Consider the following 21,707-nt stretch of genomic DNA (forward strand, 5'->3'; position numbering starts at 1 on the left):
AACTCTGCCGATCCATGGATCGGTGAGACGAAAAACCTTCCGGGACATAGATTATCATAGAAAGTTAGGTCCACCTAGGCAATTTTACATACATGACTCTGATCTGCTTAGATTATTTACAATTCATACATGCAGACTGGGTTTACAATTGAAATGATCAAGCTGCTGATGACTGTAGGCTGGCACGGACACGTCGTTCAGGTGCTATCTCTTTCTGCCAAGAAAAGAGGGTGTACCGCATGGGAAGTTGACCAGTAGTGGTCAACATCTGGCTCTACTTGGGGACACGTTGCTGCTCTGTAGGAATGTGAGAATCCAGAATCTGCATCCATACAACACAAAACAAAATATAAGTAGCGTCCGTCCGTCAATCACTGCATATCACATTTACGCACAGTCTTAAACATCATTGCCGCAGTCAGATTCATTGAGTCTGCGTTACCAGTCATCGAGGTTGGCAGTATTTTCCAACTGCGGCTCAGGCTGTTATCGCAGAAACCTTCGACATCGGATTCATCAGCGCATTTGGCCCAGTCACGCAGGTAAAAAAAAAATCGATTCATTCACGCAACCCTTCGTCGCCCGACCTGCACAGATAAACAAAGGAATTCCTCTGCGGCTAGGGTTGTATACTATACGATTTCATTTTCAGGTTAGTATGCGTAAATAGTTTTTGAAAGCTGGCTTACGTTTCATCTTAGTTAGGATGTTAAATTTTTTAGATTTTTTTTTTTTTTTTATATATATAAATGCGATACGTTCTGATTTTTTTTTCATAGGTTAACGTTGATATATAGTTAGATTTTCAATTAAACAAAAAAAAAAAAAATGCGATTTGGCTTTAGATTAAGTGTATTAAATTTCATTTTATTTTTTTAGGTTATATGTATATACATATTTCAACTTTTAGAGTTAGATTTGTTTTATGAAATTTTGATTAGTTTTGTTTTATAAATTTTTGATTTAGTTTATTTAAATAATAATAATAATAATAATAAAAAAAAAAAAAAGATTTATTAATTTAATTTTGGTTTAGTTTAATTTTTTATATATAGTTTAGTTTTAGATTAACTTTTAGATTTCATTTTTTTTAGATTTTATTAAAAAAAAAAAAAAAAAAATTTTGGAAAATTTTCTTTTTTCGGATCCAGTTTCAGTTGCTTTCACGTTATATCTTTATTGCTGAGATCTAAAGTTTTCAAGCCGAGATGCGAAATTGATATCTGGTTGATGGTTTATGATTCTCGTGGTGATTTAAAGCATTCATCTTTTCAAATTTTCAGCTACTGGATATCGTTTTTTGTCATTTTAAGAGCATTGTGTTTTAGCTGATGATTGATGATTGCTGTTCATGGTCCATCTTTTTATATCATTTAACAAGTAATCATTTTAATAACAATCTCTTAAGGCACTGGTCTGCTAAATTAACCAAATCCATCGAGCCCTTTTTATATCGTATCTCATGTTTCCCAACGAACTGGTCGACAGTTGGCCTCATTATCTCACAGGGACTACCCCCCTTGGCCGCGGGAAACAGGCTTAAACGGAGGGATCGGGGATCAGAGTGACAACCCCCGGTCTGAGCGTTGTCGTGCCAATCCGCGCGACAACAACAACCATACTGATAGTCGTCAGTGAAGCAGAAGGGGGCTGAGAAGCTCAAGCCCCGCTTTTATGGGCCATACAGGATGATACGCAGGATTGGACAGGTTGCATATGAGTTGGAGCTGCCCCAAGGCAGCAAGATTCATAACATTTTTCATGTATCATGCCTGAAAAAGGCATTGGGGCAACAGGTGACAATGACAGATGAGCTACCACCCATGGATGATGAGGGGCATTTGGTATTGCAGCCGGAGGCTATCATTGATACCAGGGAGAGGCAGTTGCAGAGCAGGACGGTCCGAGAATCCTTGGTGAGGTGGAAGAATTTGCCGGATGAGAATGCCACTTGGGAGAGTGAGAAGATTTTACAGCATCCATCACTTCAGTTGCTTGAGGACAAGCAACATTTTGCCGGCGGAGACTGTAATATTCCTAATTCGCCATGGCTAAATGGAATATTCGATTTTGTTCAATTTTTGCCTTCTATAGTTATTTGTAAATAAAAATGTGAGGAAGGGGGACATAACTCACTTTTAGAATAAAAAGTCACTTACTAGTAGCACAACGTTGTGACTTAAAGGGGAGCCAAGGGGGCCAAAGGGGGACGCAGAAATGGAGCCCACATAGACACATGGAGGAATTGTGCAGGAGGAAAAAAAACACGTGGCAAGAGGGGAATCATGCAGGAGGAGGTGAGCCTTGGGATTGAGAGAGGCAGGGGTTATAAAAGAGAGAGGAACCCCTCATTTGGATCATTCTGATATGAGCATTTGTAATAGTCATTTCGACTTAGAGCATGCTGGCTGTTTAGCTAGTCTGCAGCACTGTTTAGCGCATTGAGTGTCTCTGTTCGGAGATCTCACCCTTAGCCCCGGGGGACTTCGAGTGCTTGCTCGGGCAAGGTATTTCCATTGGCATTCCAGCAGTAGTTTCGTCAGCATTTTAGCAGCAGTTTCATCAGCGTTTTGGAGGACTGCGTAGCATTGAGAGGAGGATGCAATTCTTTCCGGTAGGAGTCTGGGTTGAGGGTTTGCAGGAGGATTTGTGCTGAGAGGTAGAGCAGGGGATCAACCCTTGCATATTGGAGAGTTTTGGCAGGGGTTTCAGGCAGGTTACTGGAGTGTTTCATTCAGTGGCAGCGCAGAGCATTGAGGGACTGTGCAGAACCCCAAGGGGGGTGATTTTTGGGGGTCACCCATTTCAAAAAAGCTTTCTGGGCTTTTCTGATTTTCTTGAGTAGAGTCCGATTCCAGAGTTTCAGCGTTTTTTGAGGAGGGGAGCAGCCCCAAATCCTCATTTGATTTCTAGCAGCAGTAGCACAACAGTTCTCTAGCAGCTGGGACACAGTTCAGAGAGGGCCATTCCTTTGTTATTCTGAGTGTATTTCTTCACTTGCCTTGTGCAAGACGAGGTGCCATCTTCCTGATCACCTCCTGTATTCATTCTATTACTTAGTATAATAAAATGGCTTAGCATTTGTCTCTGCATTTCTTGAGTATCTACTTATGGTTATATTGTTATATGTTGCACCATTGTTATTTGTATCTCTTTGAGCATTCTCGGCTATTACACCACTTGTGTGTTTTCTCCTATACTCTTAGACAGAGTCTGGAAAGGGCCAGGTAGCCTCCGGATCTCATCCTCTTTTCAGAGGCAACATATCTGGTAAATGCCCTCCTAGTCCATCTCCGGTTGGAGTTTGCTTGTGTTTGAGGAATATTCCTAATAAGGGATATTACATATCGCTCCGCTGGTGCCCCTCGACCTAGTAGCTGCTATATAGGATCCCCTCCTGGGACCCTTGCTAGTTTGAGCGGGAACAGGTTCCCCCACCTCTCCCCCCTCCCCATCAAGTTTTGTCACAAATTTCCACAAGGGTCTCAATGCAACTTTCCCCCCTTGCATTTCAATGCCCTCTTCATCCCCTTCCCTTTCAAACCCTTCCTCCTCATCATACATTGGGTCACTATGAGTGTGACCACTATCCTCTTCTTCCATTTCTTCCCTTTTATGCCTACCCCCCACCAACACCATGAAAACCAAAAATGGAATGATAAGCCAAAAGAACACCATTTTAGATGGAAAACCTCCAATAAAATATGAAATAAGAAAGAATGGGAAAGAGTAGGAGAGGAGGAGAAAAATACAAATAAGAATGACAAGAAAATGAGGGAGTTAACTGGGGTTTGCACTTATGCCTTTAGCTCTTGAGAAGTTGAGAACTTGAGGTAGATGGCAGCCCTTCTTCACTCCTCCACTCCTCCAAACTCGCCTTTGCTCTCTCCTCCAACTTCTTAAAAATCTGATCTCAGAATTTTGCTATCTCCTTTCTTCTCCAAGGTCTCTTCTCGTCTCTTCTCCAAGCTCAAGCCAAAGATGCAAGAATACAAAAAAGAGAGGGGGAAGAGGCCTTTTAACATCATCCTTCCTTTCCCTTAACTTACCCTAGGCCCCACTTAAACCACAATTGCGTAAAATAAAATAATAAAAAAACTTCCCTGTGGAATTGGGCATGTTCCATCTGGAACCGCAGTTTGGCCTGCGGGACCATGCACGAAACCATAATGGTTCCCACAGGTCCAGGAACTGTTTTTTGTCATGTGAATCCCAGTTTCAATTTTTGGATTTGCGGTTATATCTGCAGTTTGGGCATGAATCTGCACGGTTTGCGGTTCGGACCTATAATTGTGATGGGGGATAGTCACTGCAACACCTATTCAAACATTTGAACCATCTCATGAGAGAGCTTCATTTCTTTTTTTCAGGATTTCATGTTTTATCGTACACAAAGATCGAAGGTTGGAGATGACACTTTGAGGAGAGGCCACTCCTAAGTGAGCCCGAAAGTCCTCAAGAGGGTTAAGCAATAGTGGGGGCGATTTCCATTCTAGAACAAGTTCACTCATTTGAAATAAATTAGCTATATCAACTGAAGGGAACTTTGACTTCGCATTCCATCAAAGGTGAGGTATATGGCATAGGTATTACACAACCACCCCTATTTCAAAAAGAAAAACTCTTTTTTATTTTTTTGCATTTAGTTTAGGGTCTTGGCTTGTTGATCTTTATTGATTTATTTCATTTGCAAGCTTAAATCTTGTGGAATATTGAATTTATTGATGATCTAACCAAGAAGAGATACAAGGATCATTTCTAGACATTCTTACATTTGTATGTAGCCATTTTCCACTACAGATCTGATGTTTATGTTGTTGTATCAAGCTAGATCTGCATTTTTCAAAATGGTTTTCAACTTGTCAAGTAATTATATTCATCCCAAACCCTTTTCATTTACGCTATAGTACATAATAGTTAAATTGCAGTGACTATACTAATATAGAGTAAAATTTCATCATTTCCAGCCATACTTGATTAATTTAAAATTAGAAATTTTTGGGTGAATAAACCAGGAAGGTTCCACCAAAATTTCTGAAAAGTAATTTCCAGCATGTTGGAAATTCACTTTTCAGCCATATTTTAGTTGAGGGAAGGTCTCAAAAGCCTCTATATTCACCCTCATATCTCCTCCACCCCTAGACAAGTCATCTAGGAGTGCTAAGGCACCTATCTAGTATCGGGTGATTGTTACAGTCAAATCAGATTGTTGTCCTTGTGTTTTATGCAGATTTTATAGTCTACTACACAAGACAACAAACTTTTTTAAGTCATAGCTTCTCAACCAGTGACCCAAAGCAAAAGATAATCATAGTTTTGGTTAAAATTTTTATTGTAGACCAAAATCCATAGCCTACATGGTGTACTTTCACTGAATTTTGGCTACTAATATTTCATGTTTAGTTTCCAAGTGCTACAGTGACACTTTTTACAGCTAAATAGCTCATACAAGCAAAAACATCTACTCTAGGTGACTGCATTAAGGGCATTGATCTCATTGAGGAGTTACTTGGCGTTAATTTAGGGACTCTTGCCTTGGCCATTTAGGGGGTGTTGGGCTTAAATAGTGGGGGCTTGGGGCGAGGTGATAGTGGGTTCCTGCACTGTGTATGCCCATCTAGCAGGTTTCCAGGACTTGAGCAACGTTGCTGATTTGATCGGTGATAGTACCATTTTACCGGTGGGTCCCAGTTTGGCAAATGGGGGTTTGAAACCTTTTGGAAGCAGTTTGAGGCGTTAAACGACATCTTTTGGGGAGTAAAACTATGTTTCTTAAGCGCAACACCCCTTAGCCCTATTCTAGACATAGATATGTTTCCAATGACACAAGAATTTGCTTCAATCAGAGTCTGTATGCAAAAGTCATGCCACCCGGAAGTTGAACTTCTTGTTTTGACCACCATGATTCGAGAGGATGCCACATCAAACTCCATTATTTATGGAAAAGGGGCTAACCATGTGATCATGATGAAAAAGACTCTAGAAGAGTCCATATTGTAACTCTAGTTAAGAGTTGAAGGAGTCAAACTTAACCACTAGTAGGCTATTAGGTCGTGTTATAACCGAGGTGCTAGGAGAGAAAGGGTTTCCATTGTATTCAAGTGCTTTTTGATCCATAGATGAGTAGAGTAGCTGAGAGTGGATAGGGAGAGAGCATATAAAGAGGGTTGTGTGCTGTAGCAGCCCACGGGCCATCAGTCTCACTTCTTTGTACTTGCATCCATTTCCATTTAGAGAAAGATAGAGCATAGCAACCTCACCTTGCATTTGGGTTTTCTTCCGTAAGGGTTCCCCAAGTCATATTTTGTGTTATTATGGTTGTGAGTGACTGTATGTGTCTATTCTCTATTTTCTGTATTTCATATATTGCATGCATAAGCATATCATAGTGATTAACTAATCTAGAAATCTAAGGAGAAATTAGTCTTCATAGTGTAGATTTCGAATTTTCAAATATATTTTAGTTGATCTGTTATGACAAACTGTTCAGTGGAATCTCCATGACAGTTTACGGATCAAATGGAAACAGTTTTGTGGAAAATGCAAAATAGGGGTTGATTATGGCATGTGTTACATATTTACAAATTTTTTGGTTGAGTTATTGTAATTTGGGTACAGTGGCATAGGTGGCCCAAGTGCCTTTGCTTTGATAATTTTCACTTTGAGCACATGTCCATCTCTTCTTTCATCTTTCATAGTGGTGCTGTTTTGTGAAGTGGAATCTTTCATATAAATTAAGTAAAGTCTTTTTGTGTCCTTGGTTGCTTGCATGCATATCAAGGAAAACTGCTTTGTGTGCTAATCACTCATACAAACTATGCAAATTTTTTAAGTATTGGCAGTGCATGAACACTAAGGACACTCCCCTGTGATTGGAGAAGCACAAGTCTGAACTGAGGAGTAATTAGCAGTGACCTTAGGGTAATTATCACTCACAGCAGTTTCGTAGGTTTACCTGTAGCATATCTGTGAGATAATAGATCCTGTATGTTTCAATATGTGCTACTTTTGTATCCATGTTTTTGTTAACTTGCAGAGGTTTAACGAGTTTTTTTTCAAATTTTTTTGGTATAAGTTCATTATATTGGAAGATAAACTGATTAAGATAGATAATTATTAACCCTGGAGTACATAATTAAATCATATATACAATATCAGTTTATATCTACAAGGATTTTGTTTAAGTAATTCACATCTTTTCACAAAGCAATCTAATCTTCGTTTCCTGCTGTTGAGTAATTATAGAAATGCATGATTAAATTTTATTTCAAATTTATATTACCTTTTTGTTTTTGACAGGTGATGTCTTCTCTGGTGTTGGTCCCTTGGCCATTGCTGCTGCAAAGAAAGTAAACAGAGTGTATGCAAATGATCTGAATCCATTTGCTGTGAAATATCAATTGAAGAATATTGCATGTAATAAGCTTCAGGGGAAAGTTGAGGTAATAGCAATAGATACTCCAATTTACCTACATTTTGTAGTTTGAATAAAATGGTAGAAAGAAAAAGTAAGGGCAAAAGGGATCCATATCATAAGTGTGAAGAAATATCAAATATTTTGAAATGATTTGATGAAAATGTCCCAATATTAGCAAGAATTATTCGTTATTGTTGTTAAGAGACATTACATACAAAACAAAAAGATAGCATACTAGTTGCCATAAGTGGAATTATTCATTAGTCTAAAGTAGATATTGGGAGAGTACCAAACAATTTTTTGTCGAGTTTGTCCTCTTGCATCTCTTTAGGCCATATTTACTTTGAGATTTGCTGGTTGGTAATTCAATGCTACTTGTTGCTGCAAAATCTAACAGGTCTTCTAGAGGGGTACCCTATAAGGCATCACTAGACCAAGTGACAACAATAAGGTAGTAGCCCACTATCACTATAGCTACCACCCCCTGCGTTTTATGGATTTTGATCAATGGGAGGAGTCTCGGGTGTAGGTCATCTAATAGATATTCTAAGTTTAGAGGTTCAAGGTGACTGAGTAGCGCACTTAGCAATGGCTTGGCTCAAGAACAGGGTTCAAACTATGAGAAAGACAATTAGTATCCCAAATAGAGGCCACTTTGAGACAATGGAAGACCTAGGATTTGATTGATGTGTTGTGAGTTGGGGTGACCTAAGGTCAAGATGCCAAAAAATGTTTCCAATAATGAGTATCAGCAAGGTAAAGGTGTTAGTCACTGTAGCATCAGATGTGTTCTAGCCACAAAATTTGGTGGAGAGGCTAGAATACATGAGATCTCCAAAATCCAGTGATCGTTTATGGAAATTCAACCTAGAGATGGCTTAGTTAGATTATTAACCAGCTTTTAAATATTTCCTAAGTCTAAACTTAGGGAATATGGTTAATTAATCAGAATTAATTAAATCAACGTGTGAATCATTTAGAAATTCACACGGATCGACTCTAAGATGATCCTAGCCATTGATTAAGTTTTAATCTTGGTTGTTGGTGCTCCAAACGGTGGATTATAAGAGGAAGTCGATGGGCACTCGGAGAAGACACACCAGAACACCAGAAGTTCGATTTGCTTTGCATATCGATTTCCTGAGTAGCGACAGTCAATTGCTAGAAAGCCAGACATTGAAGCAGTGAGTGAGGGGCAGGGACAGTGAGTTTGGAGAATTTTTTTCCAGATCCAGAGAGTAGCTATAGGAGGGCCGAGTTTCCTTAGTGAGGCTGCTACGAGGCAGCGCAAAAGCTTCAGAGGAAGAGTTCGATTTGGCCAGACAAAGGGTCGATTCAACTACTGGAGGCTGGGGAATTTTCCGGAAGATGCCATCGAATAATTCTTAGAGGCTGGTGTGAAAAGTGCAATATGGAATCCTATTGCAGCGACTGGAAAGTATTCTCCTAATTGTTAATTTTATTTAACAATTTATTTGTTGTTTACTACGACAAATACTGAATAAATCACACTGCAACCTTCACAAATAAAACCGCGGAAAATAAATAGTGTTGGCACTGAGAAAATACTAGCACACACATAAAAATAACATCCTTGTTTTTGGACAAAAGTCCCTGTAAAAACCGAATGCAGGAAAATCGGTATAATAGATGAGGGTTTTATTTTATTATGTAGCAGTGAAATCTGAGTACATCTATGGATGCCGAATTGACAATTCAAACAACAAGAATATCTGACCAAAATTATCTAAGGGAATTACCCTTCTTCTGCAAGAAATCCTAACACAACTTCCCGTTCGAAAACTGTTAGTTTTTGTAGCATCAAATGTTTTCTAGCCACAAGATTTTGTGGAGAGGCTAGAATACATGAGGTCTCCAAAATCCTGAAATTGGTAGCTACCATTTTGTTTTTAAATATTTCTCAAGTCTAAACTTAGGGAATATGGTTAATTAATCCGTATTAATTAAGTCAAGCTGTGAATCATCTTGAAACTCACACAGATCGACTCCAAGATGATCCTAGCCATCAATTATGTTTTAATCTTGGCCATTGGTGTTCCAACAGAGGATTATAAGAGGTTGATGTGGTGATGGAGAAGATACTTGAGAGGTTCGATTTCATGAGCACTTTGATTTCCAAAGTAGCAACAGTTAGTTGTTGGAGAGAGAGCTAGAGATCGAAGCAGTGAGAGAGGGGCAGGGATAGTGAAGCTGGAGGAATATTTCTAGATCTAGTGAGTGCATTTGCAGAGACGTGGAAGCGCCATAGGGAGGTTGACGCTGGGGCAACGCAGTAACCTTTAGAGCCAATTTCGATTCTGCTAGGGAAAGACGAGTTTTAGTGCCAAAAGCTGGACAAGGGTTCTAGAGGCTAGGGGAGACATTTTCCTAGACAACAACAGACTAGATGACTTGAGGAGAGGTTGATTCAGATTGTGTGCAAAAGGCACTGTGCTAGGGTGACGTAGTAGCTGCACAAAGATAGTTTGGATGACTCACTTGGAGCTGAGGTTAGAACTCAGACTTACCTGTGGGGTGAGGAAATTTTCTCACTAGATTTTTGCCAGTATTTTCTCTGTAGGATTGCCAGTATTTGGCATCTAGATTGTACTCAGATTATTTCACTGTTGCTTAATAATAAAACCCTCAACTACTGCACCAATTTTCCCAACTTGGGTTTTTTCGGGGATTTTTGTCCAAAAATAATTGTGTTATTTTATGTGTGCGCTAGTATTTCTTCCAGCATTTATTCTTCTGTAGTTTTATTTGTGTAGATTGTAGTGTGATTTATTCAGTGTTCGCTGTAGCAAACAGTAAATAAATTGTTAAATTAAATTAAAAATTAGGAGAATAATTTCCAGTTGTTGCAATAAGATTCAAGTGTTGGAAGTTTCACATGGTATCGAAGCGCAGTTGATCAGCCAGAGAGCTCAGAGACAAAGAGAGAAGGAATTTCACTGCTCATTGTGGGCAGTAGGCCAAAATTCTCGAGGGCAGTGAAGTCATTATGCCAGAAGGTCGAATTAGTTGTGGAGGTTTGATTTCTCTGAGTGAGGGGCAAAAAAAATCGATCTTTCCAGATTGAGTGATTCTAGAGGCAAAGGAAGCAACCCAGATTTTTTCGTGGAGCAGATCTCTAGTTGGAAATAGTGGTTTTTGCAACAATTTGCTAGAGCAGAGCCAACGTTGGGTGGAAGGAAGAAGAGCACACACAGAGGGAAATTTTTCCTCAGGGAACTTCTAGTCTCAAGAAGTTCGATTTTTCCTTGTAGACCAAGAATTGTTGTGAGTAGATCTTCTCACCCCAGAAGGGAGTGTGAATAGTTAAGCAACAACTGAGCAGAAGGAAAGAGGAGATTTTCGACATTTTGTTGAGATGGCCACTGCTGGGCTTCGTGATTAGGACAGGTTGGATGGGGCTTCCAACTATGTCATCAGGAAGGCAAGGACGTCTTTCCTTTTGGATGAGTTTGGCCTGAAAATGTATATCGATGCAGTGGTAGCAGTTCCCCAGGACGCAGATCTACAAAAAGGAGATGGCACGGGCGAAACGTTTCATCCTAGATGGAGTTCGGGATCATGTGGTTTCACACATAGCTAGCAAAGATATTGCCAATGAGATGTGGGATGCCCTCTCTACGCTTTAGCAGGGTACTTTCGAGCAGTGGAAGATGTACCTAGAGGAGAAGCTGAGGTGTGTTAGGATGTAGAAGGGGGAAGTCATAGATCCCTTCCTCACCAAGATTCAAGAGATCTGGGACAAGCTTGCAGCTGTTGGGGCAGCGCCTCAACCCACAGGCTTCTAGGAAGGGGAATTAGCCCCTAGTTGCACTCTTTAACACTCCCTCTCAACTAGGGAGGAAGTCCACCGGTCAACATCTATCCACTGCTATGCCATTGTGTCCGTCATATACCCTCTATGTGAAGCGAACAAAGTTCGTACTTCCCATTAAATACTCCAGAAAACTTGGAATATAAATATCTCCATGAGATACAAGATTGTATATTAAAATATGTGAGTAAGAATGATGATACAATGAGAGCGAGGGTCCTGTATATATAACCAGGTAACTACCCTTTCACGAATAGGCATGTCTCTACAGACATGCCTCTTTGTTTAACTAATTATTATTTAATTACATATTATTATGATTATTATTTGTTATCTATTATTATTATTATTTTTACATAAATTATATTCATAACATTGCTTTCCCCTTCAAAAAGCTTTGTCCTTAAAGCTTGTTGATGAAAGGGCTTGATCTCTTTTCCTGCGATGAATGTCTTCTCGTTTCAAGACAATCATCTTTGTCGATACAAGTTGATATGATCCATGGAGTGACATAAAATTGTCGCACAGAGGAAAAACCTAACAATCTTAAATTAACCTTCTGTGGAATCTTTTGGTCACTGGAATTTTGTGATGAATAGTTATCATAGGACTGGATTTTACAAACTTTAGTATTCTTTGGAACATACATTTGTTGCTTGTGTTCTGAGTGATATTGGTACGTAGATTGATTGGAAAGTCTGCTCTTGTGATTCAGATGTCGATAAATAGTTCTTCTAGTTGGACTTTCCTTTATCATTTTGGCAGCTTCTTGATTTCCTTCAGGTCTTGCCATTGTTGAGTTGGCATCATCGTTTGGAATTTCCATTGTTTGAACTGCAACATTTGCATAAGTTTTAACTTTCTTTGGTTTCTCATCTTCTTGAGTTATGATATTGATGGAATCATTATTTGTTCCTTCATTTTCAACTTGAACTATTACATTTGATGACTTCGATACTTCCTTTGTGAGAAATTCTTCTAATCTATTGTTTAATGATTTCTTATCATTTTTAAGTTTCTTAATTTGAGTGAGTAGACTCTGATTATGATTTTTGAGATGTAAGAGTTCCTGATTTTCCGAGTCAACTTTATTTTGGAATTCAAGCTTCTCGTCTTTTAAACACTTGATTTGTTCTAATAATTTTTTATTAAGGTTCTTTAAGTGTAAATTTTCCTCTCCTTTTTCTGACAAACCTTCGTTGGGCTTCTCGTTAGAACTTTTTTCATCTTGTTATAACTTTTGCTTCTTAGTTTTACACTTTTTGACTTGTGCAAGTAGTTTCTGGATATGATCTTTTAAACGAGATTTTTTGGCGTTTTTATTGGATATGGCCTCCTCAAGCTCTTTTTGCTTTTCCGATATTGAGTTTTGATTCTTTTGAGGTATTAATTTCATAATATCTTTAAAGTCTTATGATGAGGAGATTATCGATTTTGACTTCATTTTCATCTCGTGAAATGTGATTATCTTTCCCTTATAAGAAAACATCAAAATTTTCTTCTCTATGTTTAACATGAACACCCCCAATTCTCTAAACCAAAGTTGACTAAAAATTATGTCAACCTCCATGTTGTACATTTTTACAAAACAAAATTGGGTTATGCACTCATAATGATTTACTATTATTTGTAAATCATTAATTTCATATTTTTTTCCAAAAAGACATACTGTTTCGCCTACATTGACATCCAAAATTAACAGTTGATTTGCCAGATTACTATTTATGTAATTTTCATCGTTGCTTGTACTAATATCGATATTAACTTTTTTTCCTTGGATAATGTCTTTTATTGTAATTAACTTGTGATGTGTGATTAAAACATCTTTATAGGAAAAGCGTCCTTCCTTCATCATTTTAGACTCCATTTTTTTTCCTTCAGTCACTTAGCTAGTACTTTGTAAACCTAAAGACCTTGTCTTTTGTGAATTTTAATATCCTTTGGCACAATTTTCAGTTTTGAAGGTCCTTTAAAATATTTATATATTTATTTTTCAAAATACTTTTTTTTTTAATATAATAACTCCTTGAATTTTATAACTAGGCACTTAGATATATATTAAATGTTCTTAGTATATATTACCACCTTTTTCTTCCTCTTGTAAAACACTTTTAATTACCAATTAGTCAACTATGTTATGAACACATGCTATCTAAGGGCACGACCTTTTGAATTTCCTTTCCTTTTTAAGAGATAATATGGCAATAGGGAGCAAACTCTTGATTTTGGGTAGCATCGTATGTGCTCTAGCCACGCAATTTGGTGGAGAGGCTAAGGCACATGAGATCTCCAAGACTTAGAAATCGTTTGGAGAAATTCCACCCGGATGAAGAGGTATTAAAATAATTAATATTTTGAATGAGTTCCTAATTCTAAACTTAGGAAAATTAAAATATTAATGTTTATTAATATAATATGGGTGAGAAATGAGCAATTCATTTTTCGCTGGAGCTGTTGCGCGCGTGGCCATGACCTAGCCCTAGTCTTTCGCGCTGCCTCCTGCAGCAACCTTGCCTGGCAGCCTACTACTGCTGGGCTCCCTCCCTTCTACTGGCTCATTCCTGCTGGCCCGTCCTTATTGGGTTGCCCTCTGCTCTCTTCCATTGCGCTTGGCAGCCTCCTGCTGCTGAGCTTCCCCCTGCTCCATGCCTCTTTTGACTGGAGATGGCTCCCCTTCTTTGAATGAAGACATCAATTAAGAAGCAGCTTTTGCCTCTCTAATAGCATATCATGGAGCTCCAAAAGCCAGGCATCTTCAAACAAATTCGTCAAAAAGCTAGTTGACATACCTGAGATATCCTTACCTCCAACTCTCCCTTGAAAAGAAGCCATTTCTTTGGCTAAACGGGGATTGGTTGGGCAGTTTACAGCGCTGTGGCCCTCCTCCAGAGCAGTCCAAAAATAGGTGGAGAGAAATTGGAGCGCCAACATACAAGGCAAAATCGCTATCAGGTTCTGTGGAAGGGGATACTATACATTTTTATTCGAATCCAAAGAAGATAGGAACTTGATATTCAGGAATGGACCATACTTCATGGACTCAAGAAGCCTGTATTTGAACAGATGGTCTCCAGACTGTGACCCGAGATGGACATTCGAAACGCTATGCTGGTCTGGTTTAGGCTGCCGCATCTCCCTCTACATTGTTGGGGCGATGAGTCGGTCAAAGCTATAGGGAACACTGTGGGCAAGTATATCGATAGATGTGAACCAAAAGACAACATGCACGCTTGCGCCAGAATCTGTGTGGAAGTAGATTTGGGAAAAGGGCTACCAAAGGCAATAAAACTCAAGGTGGATCAATGGACGCACATCCAGCAGCTGGATTACGAGCAAATTCCTTTCAAATGCAAGGTATGTCATGAATATGGTCATTTTGCAAATAGGTGTAGCAAACTAAAGGATGTGGAGACGGTTCAGAATGTAGAAGCCCATGAAAACACTTGGGAACAAGTGAAAAAGAAGAAACCTAGTAATAAACAAGCTACCCAGAACTCCACTCAATCTCATGGAAATACTGCTGCAACCTCTAACCCCCTATAAACCCGACCCCTACGGTCAATCCGTCCTCCAATCCCTTCGAACTCCTGGATGAAGATCCTCCATCCCCCGCTCCCCCTCCCAACTCAATGCTATAGCCGACAACTCATCTCCTCCCCTCAGTTTCTCTCCTCCCCCCTTCCGTTGACCAAATCCTCACTAGAAACAAAATCAAAGAAACAAACAATGCTTTGGAACAACCGAAAAAAGCTGGGAGGAAATCCAACAAGGAACTCAGAGATGAGGTAGCAACAAAAGATATGGCCATTGGCACCCTATTCTCGCGCAGATTGACACAACAACCCTCAGACCGGGGGCTGTCACTCTGATCCCCGATCTCTCCGTTTAAACCTGTCTCCCGCGGCTAAGGGGGGTAGACCCTATGAGGTGATGAAGACCCACTGTCGACCAGCTGGGTTTGGGAGACGCGAAGCACTAAAAAGATTTTATTAATTTAGCGGACCAGTGCCTTATGAGATTGATGTTTAAACATTTACTTGCTAGATGATGTAAAAATACAAACCATGAAGAACAATCATTTGTCATCAAGTAACTTAGAACAGTGCAAGATATCCTTTTAAAACCACAAAGTTCTTGTAATGACCGATATCCAGTAATTAAGAAAATTTCAATCAATGCCTTAAAATTATAAATCATTAACCAGATATCATATGAAACAAATCTTTAAGATGTTCATTCATGCGCAGACTTGTCTATTCAAAAATATTGCGTGATGATTTCTCGAGAAAAATTGAAACTGGCAAAATTTCCCACGATACTTTTTATGCTTTTCAATCAAAAATAAAACTTTAAAATCTAAACTAAAACAAAACTTTGAAATTTAAATCTAAATCTAAAGCTTAAAAAAGGGAAACTTTTTATTGCTTTTTTTTTTTCTTTTTTTCTTTTTTTTTTAAATGAAATCTAACTATTAAAAAAAAAAATCAAAATAAACTTGATAAATTTCTAAACCCTAACAATACTCATATTTATTATTTTATATATATATTTTTTTAATCCTAAAAGCTTAAATTATTTTAAAACCCAAAACTAATTAAAAAGAAAATTCAGACCTTAAACCTAATATAAAGATAATAGTAAAATTTGAAAATTTAATACACAAAAAAAAACCTAAAATGCATCGAATTTCTTTTTATTTTTTTTGAAATTTTTATAAAGGGAAACGAAATACTGAAATGGATCTACGATATTCAAATAAAAGCGTAAATAAAATAAAAAAAGGGGCAACCGAAACTTAGTTAAAAATCACCTGAGCATGCTGAACGGAACGATTTCGATTGAGATGGGATTTCTTACCTGGCGTTCACTGGAGAGAAATGGTACACGTTGAAAGGTTTTCAAGCGATGCTTTTCTTACCTGATGCCCACACAGCATGTCCACGCCATATCAGAACAAATAAATGAGAATCAAAACCTGAGATCACAGCACGTCCACTGCGTGAAGCACCGTCTGCATGATGAGATGAGCTCGTATCTGTCTGTGGATGACCTCGAAGGAAAGACCCTAAACGTTTGCAGGGCTACACAATTTTCCCAGCGGCATCCATACGCAGTTTTACAGGTGAGGAGGGCAGGACGTGGTTGATGTCTGGAGGTACGATAAGACCGAAAGGTGTACGCTGAAGATTAAACGCCAGGAAGTGCCCACGAAAACGACCAGCTATCAAAACGAGCCAACAAAAATTTTATTTGCTTGCAGCATCCACGTAAAGCTTCAACGACTTCTGCGTTCCTCAGATGCCAACCCACGGAGTTTGACGGCGGCGATGGGAAAAAATGCGTGGGTGTTTTCAAGTTTGTCAGCCGACGTGCTAACCCAGTGCGGGTTCATCTGAACTGTAATAACTGCGCAGACTTTCGAATTTTTTTTTTTTTTTTTTTTTTTTTTTTTTTTTTGTCTTTGGCTGCTCAGGCTTGGTGACGGCAGCGTGTTTGTGAAACAGCGATGCAATGGTCCAGATACCAACGCGTGTAAAAGCATACAACGCATATTTGCGTCCTTGCTATCCTGTGCAGGCTTTAATGGTGGAATGCTGCACAATCCATTGCTAGAATTTAAATGGCGGATGAACAAAAAAAACTGCCCCTTTCGAAACGTTTCAACAGATCTCTCAAATTAGACGCAGGTCTGGAGAAAACTCCACGGCAGATTGGACATATCAAGGATCATCGATCTAATTTATGCAGATGTGCTCCTCCTTTGAACAACGTTTCATTTCACTGCATTTCCCTTTGTTTTGAGCGTAGATGGAGCAGAACATTCGATGCTTGCTTACGAATGACTGCGTGTGGGAGTAACCACTGTGTGGAAATGGATTTGCAGATTGGGCAGCTGAAGATCACAAGATTTTCAATTTTTCCGGCTCCGGAAACCCCTGAATAACTTTTCAAAACCCTATACCTGCAATTACAAGAAAACAAAACCCTAATGAAAACTGTGATAAAGCAAAATTTGAAACCCCGGATCAGCTGAGTAGTTTACAGATTTTGGCCCCTTAACAGCCAGATTTAGCAATAAGAGCAGAAATATTTTTAGAATTTAATTTTAATATAAAACGCTTCAGAAAACCCTGCATGCATTCATAAAAAATATATTTCGAATGATAAGCTCGAGATCAAGAACTGGCTGGGCTCTTTCAGAAAACACAACCCGGGAGTTGGCTGGTTCAGCCGAGAACTTCCCCTAATGCCCGGTAATCTGAAAAAAGGCTTTCCTGCACAGCTTAAAATCAACCATCAACATAGAAGGAGAAAACAATAGTGAAACCCCGATCAAATGGAGATACCTGCCATTATATTTCAGAATCTGAACTATCATTCAAACCTCAAAGATCAGACAAGATACCTGTGCCTAGATCAATCTTCATTAAGCTATCATTAATGGCTGAAAATAAAATTATGCAGAACAAATAGAACAATCTTACAGCATTTTCAGAAGAGTAACACCAGCAAGATTTTTAACCCCAAAGTCTTCTTTATTGCACAAAAAATGAACTACAAGAGAGCTTCTTCAGCACAAGACTCACAGATCTTCTCCCTTTGAAATGACCCCCTAAGACCCTATTTAAAGGAAATAATCCCAACGGCTAGTTCGATTGATCCATGTCGAAATGTTCTCGACCGTCAATGAGGATCAAGACATCTCTTAATCTTATCCGTCGAATTTGTTTTAATTCATTAAAAAATGAAATTCTGCATTTATTTACTCAAAATATTATTATTTTATTATTTTTAGGGTTTTTGCTTTATTTTATAATTTTTTATTATTTTTATTTATTTTTTTAATTTTTAATTCATTTTTTAAATGGATCCTCGAACTTAGCCTTTGGAAAAATCACCTAGGACCTAGGACCTAGGACTCATGAGGGGATTTAAAACATTTTCCAACCCTCAAGACACTTTACATCATGACTTTTACAATTTTACATCTTAAGGGGAAAAACCCATTTAACATAGACCCTCATGAACCACCCAGTTCTGCGACACCACTATAATCTAGCAGATTAACACACTAGGATTCTCCTAAAATTCTAGTGACAAAGTTCATCCCGACTTTGGGGTTACGCTGAAGGAAAACTCTGCCGATCATGGATCGGTGAGACGAAAAACCTTCCGAGACGTAGATTATCACTTAGAAATTTAGGTTCACCTAGGCAATTTACATACATGACTCATATCTGCTAAGATTATTTACAATTTATACATGTAGACTGGGTTTACAACATAGATTGATCAAGCTGTCGATGACTGCAGCATGGCACGGACATGTCGATCAAGCACCACCCCTTTTTGCGAAGAAAAGGGGGTGTACTGCTATGGGCAGTTGACCGGTAGTGGTCAACACACCCAACAGCCAATGGACTCCTTCCTCGGCAAACAGAAAGGAAGTGGGGAGAAAAGTCAGCAGAAAGCAAAGGTTGGGAACCACCACAAACCAAGTAAATAATGATTATGGTCTCTTGGAATAACAGGGGGTTGGGTTCTGCTTTAAAACTCAATGCAACAAGAGACCTAATAAGCAGGAACAACCTGATATTTTAATGATCCAAGAGACCAAAATTGGCAACCAAGAGATTCAAAACTTGATAGCATCACAAAAAAATTATGAGGGAATAGCTATAGACTCCAACAGGGCCTCAAGAGGCATTGGCACATTGTGGAACAAATGGAAATGGAAACTTGTCAGCCAAAAACTTAACAATAGTTGGGTCAGGACAGATCTAACAAATAAGAACACAAATGTCAAATATACTGTTATAAACATCTACTCTCCAAATCATTACAGAGACAAAGCTCTATGCTGGGAGTCATTAAAAGAAGAGGTACAAGATGTTCAGATAAATAATCTAGTCATGGGAGGCGACCTAAATCTGATACGAAATTTAGAGGAGACGCTGGGAGGCAACTACTTCGGCGACCTTTCAAGAGAAGCCTTGGAGGAAATTATTGTAGAACATAAGTTGCTTGATATTCCTCCAAGCAATGGGAAATTCACATGGAGTAACAAAAGAACGGGTGTTCATAACATAAAGGAAAGGGTTGACAGAATTTTGATCCAAGAGGATATAGCAGCAAGTTTTTCGTCCATCAAAAGCAAATAGTGCACGCTTCTGCTTCTGACCATAAGCCGGTTGTGCTTATTTTGGACAAGTGGGAGAATTAGGGCCTGATCCCATTCAAATATAGCAAAATTTGGGACAGCAAGGAATGCTTTGGGAATATAATAAAAGAAAGGTGGGACGCAGAGGTGCTGGGCTCCCCATAGTATGTGTGGGAAACCAAGCTAGAAAATGTGAGAGCAAAAATAAAAATATGGGCCAGAGAAGAAGCTATCAGGGATAAGCAAAAAAAACAGAGCTGCAACAGAAACTAGAAAAGTGGAATAAAGAAAAAGAAAGTCAACAAGTTACTGAACAAGACAACGCCCATGAAAAAGAAATGTTTTTGGCTCTCTACAAGAAAAACGGACACGAAGAGGAGGAACTCAAGCAAAAGTCTAGATGTCTTTGGATTCAAGCAGGGGACAAGAACACTACCTTTTTCCACATTAACCTCAAGCTTAGAAGAGTGGGAAATCAAATTGACAAAATCCAAGTGGAAAGACAAGAAATAAAGGGAAGAGAAGAAATAAGCGAGACAACACATAATCACTATAAAAACCTCCTCACAGCTGGGGAGCAGCAAGTGGATAGCGTTGCTTTTCTCCAGCAAATTAGAAACAAAGTTAGTGATCAGCAAAACGACGAGCTTGAGAAGGAGGTTTCAGCGGAGGAAATAAGGGAGGAAATTTGGAGCATGCACCTGGAAAAAGCTGCAGGCATAGATGGGTTCACCATTGCTTTCTACAAGAACCATTGGGAGACAATTAAAAAAGACCTGGTCCGTATGATTAAGGATGTCTTCAAAATATACAAAGTGGGAGAAAACACCAAAACCTCTCATTTGGCCCTCATCCCCAAAGAGCCAAACCCTATCTCCTTTGATAGATTCAGACCAATCTCCCTCTGCAACTCCTCATACAAAATCATCACAAAGATATTGGCAAACCGATTAAAAAAAATCCTACCTTGTATCATCTCGGAAAACCAAGGGGGCTTCGTCCCAAAAAGGCAAATAACAGATAATGTGATCCTCATTCAAGAAGCCATTCGTAGCAACATCCAAAACAAAGAAAGAGGTATGGTCATAAAGCTGGATACGGTTAACGCTTTTGATAGAGTTTGTCATCGCTTTCTTGTTGCAGCTCTACAAAAGTTTGGCATTTCCGCCAAGTTTATTGGGATCATCGAATCGTGCATCTCCAAACCATGGATTGCAATGCTGATTAATGGAAGGCCCAACAGATACTTTCGTAGCACTAGAGGTTTGAGACAGGGATGCCCTGCTCTCCCCCTTTCTTTACATCATTATGGCAGAAACGCTTAGTATACAACTGGAAAATCAGAGAATAAGAAGGGAAATCATGGGTATCAGAATAGCTCGAGGGGTTAAAGAAATAAACCATTCGCTTTTCGCTGATGACACTCTTCTGATTGGGGGTGCCTCTAGTATTATTGCTAGAAGGTTCAAAAAGGTGTTAGATGACTTCCTAGCTGCCTCTAGACGTCTTTTGAACAATAAAAAATGCAGAATATACACTTGGAATGTGCCAAACAATATTATGCAAAGGATCTCCCAAATCATGGAAGTCCTAGTTCAACAAAAATGGGGTCATTTCATATACTTGGGGTTACCGTTGGCCAAAGATGGAATCAAGACAAAGATTTGGAACAAACAAATTGAGAAAGTGAGGGGGAAAATTCAAAGTTGGGAGATGATGTGGTTAAATTTGGTTGACAGAACCATCTTAATCAAAGCACTTCTCTCGGCTTTGCCAATTTACCAGTATGCAATAACTTTGGCTCTAGCTAGCATACATAAGCAAATGGAGCTTATTATCAGAGGCTTCCCTTGGCAGGGTGGGAAGCAAGACTTCGAAAAGTTCAGTCTGCTTTGTTGGGATCAAGTGACACTTCCCTTTGAAAGTGGAGGCATTTCCATTCGCCTCCCAAGCTTAACAAACAAGGCTCTTGGTATCAAGCTTGTCTGGCGCATGTTGAATGGGCGGGATCAATGGTGGGGTGAAGCCTTGGCTAGGAAATATCTCAACGGTCAGAGGTCCATGTTGCTTAACAAACTGATCCCTGATCGTCCATGCACCCAAGTCTGGAAGCTTATAAAAAAAACTATTCCTCACATCAAAGACCAAATCTCAAAAAGTCCTGGGAATGGAGAAAACACTTCCATTTGGAATGATAGAATTATGGGGGCAACACCCTTAAAAAGAAATCACAACTTGAGAGACCTCTAAGATTGGATGGAGGAGAAGGGCATATCCTCCTTATTCTCTATCTCGGA

At 39.1% G+C, this 21,707-nt stretch overlaps 1 protein-coding gene across 4 annotated transcripts in view; it reads left to right on the plus strand.

Annotated features, from left to right (window-relative positions):
* The window catches only part of LOC149232745 (tRNA (guanine(37)-N(1))-methyltransferase 1-like), a 451,966-nt gene that overhangs the window by 294,409 nt on the left and 135,850 nt on the right, over nt 1-21,707 (plus strand). For all 4 annotated transcript variants that reach the window (XR_016248185.1, XR_016248186.1, XM_089379487.1 and 1 more), the window contains exon 6: nt 7,300-7,442. Coding sequence is in view for 2 of the 4 variants with exons in the window: in XM_089379487.1 (XP_089235613.1) it covers nt 7,300-7,442 (143 nt within the window). In the remaining 2 variants the exon portion in view is untranslated. The remainder of the gene's footprint in view (nt 1-7,299; nt 7,443-21,707) is intronic.

This window comes from Pinus tabuliformis, chromosome J (genome assembly GCF_031772625.1).
Source record: "Pinus tabuliformis cultivar Carrire ecotype Pingquan chromosome J, CPIR1, whole genome shotgun sequence".
Lineage (NCBI taxonomy): Eukaryota > Viridiplantae > Streptophyta > Pinopsida > Pinales > Pinaceae > Pinus > Pinus tabuliformis.